The sequence below is a fragment of the Anguilla anguilla genome, chromosome 12 (assembly GCF_013347855.1).
Source record: "Anguilla anguilla isolate fAngAng1 chromosome 12, fAngAng1.pri, whole genome shotgun sequence".
In the NCBI taxonomy this organism is placed as follows: domain Eukaryota; kingdom Metazoa; phylum Chordata; class Actinopteri; order Anguilliformes; family Anguillidae; genus Anguilla; species Anguilla anguilla.
In genome coordinates this window covers 23,331,387-23,338,352 of record NC_049212.1, presented here as the reverse complement: position 1 = coordinate 23,338,352, position 6,966 = coordinate 23,331,387, and the positions used below count along the sequence as shown (strand labels likewise).

The 6,966-nt window shown below is 43.1% G+C and overlaps 1 protein-coding gene across 5 annotated transcripts; it reads left to right on the top strand.

The window, feature by feature from the left end:
* The first annotated feature begins 663 nt into the window (after positions 1 to 663).
* med17 (mediator complex subunit 17) lies at positions 664 to 6,735 on the top strand. 5 transcript variants are annotated; one of them, XM_035384865.1, is made up of 13 exons: positions 664 to 766; positions 1,266 to 1,517; positions 1,883 to 2,046; positions 2,136 to 2,355; positions 2,475 to 2,611; positions 2,703 to 2,784; positions 3,142 to 3,294; positions 3,410 to 3,543; positions 3,636 to 3,820; positions 4,725 to 4,862; positions 5,119 to 5,236; positions 5,430 to 5,589; positions 6,102 to 6,735. In XM_035384865.1, the coding sequence occupies exons 2-13, from the start codon at positions 1,283 to 1,285 to the stop codon at positions 6,308 to 6,310; spliced, it is 1,935 nt and encodes a 644-aa protein (XP_035240756.1). In that variant the 5' UTR covers positions 664 to 766; positions 1,266 to 1,282; the 3' UTR covers positions 6,311 to 6,735. The 5 variants fall into 5 exon arrangements, with proteins under 5 accessions (XP_035240756.1, XP_035240755.1, XP_035240757.1 ...); XM_035384864.1 differs by having other exon boundaries at positions 674 to 777; XM_035384866.1 differs by having other exon boundaries at positions 674 to 781.
* The last annotated feature ends 231 nt before the right edge of the window (positions 6,736 to 6,966 follow it).

Genomic DNA, 6,966 nt, shown 5'->3' with positions numbered 1-6,966 from the left:
TAAATCGGATAGAAGTGATCTGCTATTAGAAGTCTTTATGTCACTTTTTAGATTTCATAGGATGGGCGTTGCAGTCCAGTTTTGTTTGGGTGTTGGCACATATGGGTGTTTGGGAGAAATAGCAGACACATAGGCAAAGAAAAAAGGCATTAAATAAGGAAATAATTGATATTAAGGTCACACGAGGTAGGGGAGGAGGCAAAAAAGTTATCAGGACAGCCGTTATGGAAGAGTGGCAGGAACAGGGGAATAATGGGCAATGGCAAAGATGGCAGATGGCTATATCAACTACAAAACTCTGTTAGGGCAAAGCACGTTAAGGACAAAAATAGGAAAGAGGATGATGGCCAGGATAAAGTTGGGGCACATTGAATTGAATTCTTCTTTACGGCTGGTGGGGGACACAGATGGGTTGTGTGAGATGTGCATAGTACTGGAGATTGTTTAGCACGTAATAATGGTGTGTGGTAAATTTGTTGATGAAATATCAATGCTATTTAATTGGATAGTGGAGGGCGGTGGAAGGGTCGGTGATATTAGAGACATTTTGTATGAGAGGAAATGTTCTCGAAGGATCTACAAGGCTGTAGTGCAATTTCTATTAGAAACAGGTTTGGGTAATCGGAGCTGGCTACTGACATAATCTGCTCCACACTCCAGCACAGTAGGTGGCGGTAATGCACTTTCCATGCAGAATCAGGGCCGTTAATAAAGATCATCAAAGAAGAAGAAGAAGCCGAAGAAGAAGAATCATCAGCTCCTGGCAGTGCGGGCGTGTTGACTAGTTTGCAAAATCTTGTTAAATGCATAGTTCTGTTTATATTGTAGAGTACTGCATTACCTAGCTACGCGTAATAATTATTCGTTTTCATTAGTTCAGGAAAGGAAGGTGATTTAGCAAGGTTGCTAACTAGAGGTTTTCATGTACGTTGCTAGCTAGTTACCTTTACGGCAACGGACAACATTAGTATTTTAGCGGTGAGCGTTCTTTATTTTTCACTTTTCAGAGTCAGATGCTGAGCGTCTAGTCGCTTAGCTAGTGACGTTTCTAACTCGGGTGATAGACTGAGGTCGGCGAATTAGGTTTGTGTCACAGCTAAGATTTGGTTAACGTTACCAGATTAAACCACAATCCATCACGACTTCAATAACTGTTACAGGCATTGGTGGTTTTTAGCGCAGTTCTGGATTCGCCCAAAATATGAACTGGTTAACCTGCCTCCTCTACTGAAGTCGTCTTGAAATCGCTCATTTTTCACTTGCAGTTTGAGCAGTGGCTATCATGTCGGGTGGTCCGGCAGTCCGCGTGAGCATCGAGTCCTCCTGTGAGAAGCAGGTGCAGGAGGTCTCCTTGGATGGGCAGGAGACGTACGTTCCGCCTCTCTCTATGTCCCAGAACCTGGCCAAACTTGCTCAGCGTATCGACTTTGGCCAGGGGTCCGACTCTGAGGAAGAGGGTGCCGTTGGAGAGTCCAGGGAACAAGAATGGGGAAAACAGGAACCTGAAGAGGAGGAAGGTCAGGTTTTTATGAAAGCATTTTTGTACTTAAAAGCATCATCTCATTACTCAGCCTGATTGCTGCATTGTGGACGAAGGAACTCATGTAAACCGATGCCCCTAAAAAAAACTTGTTTATGAAAAATAGACCAACCATCATGTCACTTGCAGAATTTTTTATTATTATTGTGTGTTAACTTGTATGATATAGAAAACTACCACAGCACCATAAGTGGTCATCATATTTGATTCTCACCCTAAGTTCAAGGGATACACAAATGTCAGGTTTGGTTGGGAATGAGGTTCTAGGGTTAAAGTTTCATGATTCTAAGGTTCGTAAGCTTGTTTGTAAGCTCCACAATTTTTCTTTTTGTTCCTTTACAGGCACAGTAAAGTTCCAGCCATCGCTGTGGCCCTGGGATTCTGTGCGTAACAACCTGAGAAGCGCACTGACGGAGATGTGCGTGCTTTATGATGTTCTCAATGTCGTCAAAGAGAAGAAGTACATGGCCCTGGACCCAGTTTCACAGGACCCCACTGCTGGCAAGGTACACAGTGAGATTACATCACTATGAGTCTGCCTCAGCATCACAGGCTTGCACCTGGAGAATTTAAGGCTGATCTTTTACTTTTCCAGACCCCTCAGGTGTTTCAGCTGATCAGTAAAAGGAAATCTCTGGCCACAGCAGCACAGCTCCTCCTTAAGGGCGCAGAGAAGCTGAGCAAGTCGGTGGCTGAGAACCAGGAGAATCGAAGGCAGAGGGACTTCAACTCTGAGCTTCTTCGTCTCAGGTCTCAGTGGAAGCTCAGGAAAGTGGGAGACAAGATCCTGGGTGACCTCAGCTACAGAAGTGCAGGTATGAACGTGAATGCACCTGTGTAATGGGCATCCTAGTCAAACATGAACAAAGAGTGAAAAATGGGAGGGAAAGGATGCAATAAGGCACATGTTCACTTTATTTTTATTTTATTTTAGGGTCCCTGTTTCCTCATCACGGCACTTTTGAAGTGATTAAAAACACAGACATCGACTTGGACAAAAAGATCCCTGAAGATTACTGCCCTTTGAATGTTCAGATTCCTAGTGACCTGGAAGGATCTGCATACATTAAGGTGACAGATGCCCCTCTGTTTTAGGGGGGAAAGGATGGTCAGCTCAGGTTTGAGTGTTTTTCTAAGCACATTTTTAAAATTTCCTTCCAAGGTTTCGATACAGAAACAAGCTCCTGATATTGGTGACCTTGGTACCGTGAACCTCTTCAGAAGACAGCCCAAGGCTAAAGCGGGTATGGAGAGGTTGCTCTATAAATACAACTAGATTTGGTAAATGGACTGGTAAATGGACTGCATTTATATAGCGCTTTTATCCAAAGCGCTTTACAATTGATGCCTCTCATTCACCAGAGCAGTTAGAGGTTAGGGGTTAGGTGTCTTGCTCAAGGACACGTCGACATGCCCAGGGCGGGGTTTGAACCGGCAACCCTCCGACTGCCAGACAATCGGTCTTACCTCCTGAGCTATATCGCCCCTGGAACAGTGGTATTGCCACCAGATTATTTTAAAGGGATGTATACCCACACTAGATATGTATACATAGGTGTTGGTGTATGACTGACATCCATGTGGGTTTGACTTCTTTGTAGGAACTCAAGCCTGGCATGTGAAGCTGGAAGCTGCCCAGAACGTCCTTCTCTGCAAGGAGATATTCGCTCAGTTGTCCAGGGAAGCCGTCCAGATCAAGTCTCAGATCCCACACATTGTGGTGAAGAACCAGATAATATCACAGCCATTTCCAGGTGGGATATGGAGCCATACATTGTGTAAACCCATTTGCATTGCGCTGTGTGAAAGGTTTGCATCTTTTGTATTGATTAGAAATTCAGTTTTGTATTTCTCCTTTTTATGGTGAAGGTCTGCAGCTGTCTATCTCTCTGTGTCACTCCACCACTGGTGACAAGAAGAATCAGAAAGCTTCACCAGAAAAACCCAAACCAGATGATCACCTCTATGTTCTGGAACACAATCTACACCAGCTCATGAGAGAGGTGTGTTCGCGTGTAAATATATATGAAATAAATAGATGGATATACTGTATATATCAAATGTGTATTGTATATTTAAATGCCATGTCTCCCAGTTTCATAAACAGACTCTCAGCTCTGTGGTGATGCCACACCCTGCTAGCGCCCCCTTTGGCCACAAGCGGCTCCGACTAGCTGGACCCATGGCTTACGACAAAGCTGAAATTGCCACCCTGCAGCAGAGTGAGGGGTTGCTGGAGAAGATTATCAAACAGGCCAAGCACATCTTTCTCAGAAGCAGGTAAGTCTGGATGGCCTTGGGTTGCCCCTGAGAGTCTGTATAATCTTTAAGGGTGAAGTCACCATAAATATACTATTTCAATCTGATGTTTGTTACACTTATTGGAGTAAATAAGAATATTAACAAGCTGTGTGTGTTGGAACTACTAAGAACATACACTAATATGGAATCCTAATTCACAGAAGGTCTAAATTAAGTAACTATTCATTATACATTTTTAGAAAAAAGGAATGTCAAATGCTGATGTTAATATTAAAAAAACAAAACTACTGGCAAACCGTCTTTTTATGAATGTGAATTTTTTCTGTATGACTTAATATGCATGAATCCGTCCTGGCTAGATATATGAAGCAGTCTTGTATAAACATCTGTGATGGTACCCTCAAGAATACCCATTTTGTTTTTGATAATCCTGCTAAAAGTCTACAAGTGATTAAGTGAATCTTGTTATCTTAATGTTTTCTCCTAAAATTGTTGAAAATTACTTTTTTGTTGGACACGCGTATATAATTAATTAATGTTTAAAATAAGACTGTGGTCATATTTCATCCCTTAAGTTAAAAAGAGAGGTGTTTGCCTTAAAATAGCATCTTAAACTGCATGAAATATTCAGAGTTGATGGGTTCAGTTAAAGATGAAGGTAAAATGTCTGCATACTGCCTTCATCAGTGAAATTGTATTATATTCTGATGAAAAGTTTATGAATTCAGTCACTGAAGTGAAAAGATGCTGGTTTTTTAGGCTTTAATGGAGAACATGGAGTGTGAGCTGATGGTTTTTGCATGAAGATCACAAGGGTCTTTAACAGACAATTTATGCCCTGTTGCAGTCGATCAGAAGTTGGCCTCGTGCTTTAACAATAGAGAAAAGCTCAAAGCTGACTGTTTGATGTGTGTCATCCCAGGACTGCACGGACAATCGATAGCCTGGCCAGTCGCATAGAGGATCCTCAGATCCAGGCTCATTGGTCCAACATCAATGATGTGTACGAGTCTAGTGTCAAGGTGCTGATTACCTCTCAGGGTTATGAGCAGATCTGCAAGTAAGTGTTTCGTGGCATATGACATCGCAGACAGAATAATTAATGTTTAGTGTTATAATTTTTGACAACATTTTGGTTCTGTTTAACAACTGGCCAGTATGCCAGCCTAGCATTGGAGAGGTTTAGGAGAAGGATTGTGGTTAGGCTTCATTTCATTATCGTAGCTTCTACCTGCATAGCTGTGTATGGTAAAGAGGTACCTATTAGGGCCGTAGGCTGTCAGAGTTGATCACTGACTTCATCCTCTGCCCCCCAGATCTATCCAGTTGCAGCTGAACATCGGTGTTGAGCAGATACGGGTGGTGCACCGGGATGGACGTGTCATTACCTTGTCCCACCAGGAACAGGAGCTGCAGGACTTTCTCCTCTCGCAAGTCAGTATAGTATTTTTCTCTTTGCTCTTCAGTCTCCCCTGCTCCTGTCTCCTCATCTCACACACATCTCTTTTTCTCATTCATTCTCTACCGTTTCACCCAAGGCTCATAAAATTCAGTAAACCCCTGTAAAGTTTTGTGTATGAACAACAGAAGTATTGATTTGACTGGTAGTCCTATTTGGGTGTTGCAGATGTCTCAACACCAGGTCCATGCAGTGCAGCAGCTGGCCAAGGTGATGGGCTGGCATGTTCTGAGCTTCAGTAACCACGTTGGCTTGGGTTCTGTGGAGAGCATCGGGAATGCCTCTGCCATCACTGTGGCGTCTCCCAATGGAGAGTACGCCATCTCAGGTACTGGTCTCCATGCACACTACCTGCTTTAACTCACTTTGGGTTGCGGTTAGGTTTAGGTCTTTCCATAAAGCCTACAGCTGAGTTTACTGTGCAATTATAAATCATGATTTTTTGGAGATCCAGACCCACTGTGGGGTGTAGTTGGGTACCCATCATCAGCGTATGAAGGGTGGATTTCATAACTCTTTTCTACCCTTTAAATAATGGATTTTTGGACAATTAGGTGGGTTGCTAGTGGTGTGATTGTCTTATGTGAGCTAGCAGTGTGCGGTGTTAAATATTCATGTAGACTAATGTTAGCCATGACAGATGGATAGTTTGATGGCTAATGTTCGCATTCTTCAGAACCCATACGAATGTTGACTTATGTTTTCCTATGACTTTTATCATTCAACTTTTGAGATGGATAGTGTGATTTCTTGGGTCTAGTGCTGGCTGGGCTCAGCTGGCTGTCTGGTGGAGCAGTGTGAAGGCATGAGACTCATCCCCTTGCTGCTCTTTGGCTGCAGTGCGGAATGGTCCAGAGAGCGGCTGCAAGGTTCTGGTCCAGTTCCCCCGGAACCTGTGCAAGGAGTTGCCCAAGAGTGACGTGATCCAGGACAACAAGTGGAACCATCTGCGTGGTCCGTACAAAGAGGTGCACTGGAGCAAGATGGAGGGCCGCAATTTTGTGTATAAGATGGAGCTCCTCATGGCAGCCCTAACCCCCTGCCCTTAAACCCCCTCTGGCAAGTGGACTGAGGGTTGGAGGGGGGGGGGGGGTTCATCATAGAAAATCACAACAGGAATACTGTTTTGATACTTTCTTCTCACTTGAACACATTCAGTTGGCTGTAAAGTGTATCGCACGTTACAAGCATTCTTTCGTGGCAGTTAAGGATATTGCTGCCAGCTGAATTTGAATACGAGTGTGTGAATATGAGCAGCACAGTTACTGATATGAGTCGGCCCTTGTCCGGTGTCATGTCTGCTGAGGTTATATGAGGTTTTGTAATGTATTTTCACACAAAATATTCAAATACTGCTCCAAGTTACAAAATATTTGTAAAAACATTATAACTTGGGCATATCACCTGACCATAGTTTTAAGCAATACATGTCTTATATTGGAGCACTGAAAATAAATGTCTTGAATTCATATTTAGTTGCTTGAGTTGTTTTATTTCTTCCGTAGAATTCATGCCATGCAGCTGACAGCTGAAACAGTGGTTCCATATAAACCCAAAAAGTTTAAGTACCCATTAAAGGTTAACAATAGCAAGCCATTTAATTGGCTTTCTCTATAAAAGTGCCACAAACACCAGATAAGTGGGAAGTGGCCTTGTGATGATCTCAAAGTGGTAGCAAAAGCAGTTTCCAAAATATGTGGGTGTC

What these genes read in the sequence shown, in the direction of transcription:
- med17 (XM_035384865.1), top strand. Translation starts at nt 1,283, where the DNA reads ATGTCGGGTGGTCCGGCAGTCCGCGTGAGCATCGAGTCCTCCTGTGAG. An exon ending in AGGACCCCACTGCTGGCAAG is followed by an intron (nt 2,047 to 2,135) that starts GTACACAGTGAG and finishes TTACTTTTCCAG; the next exon opens with ACCCCTCAGGTGTTTCAGCT. An exon ending in AAGGATCTGCATACATTAAG is followed by an intron (nt 2,612 to 2,702) that starts GTGACAGATGCC and finishes TTTCCTTCCAAG; the next exon opens with GTTTCGATACAGAAACAAGC.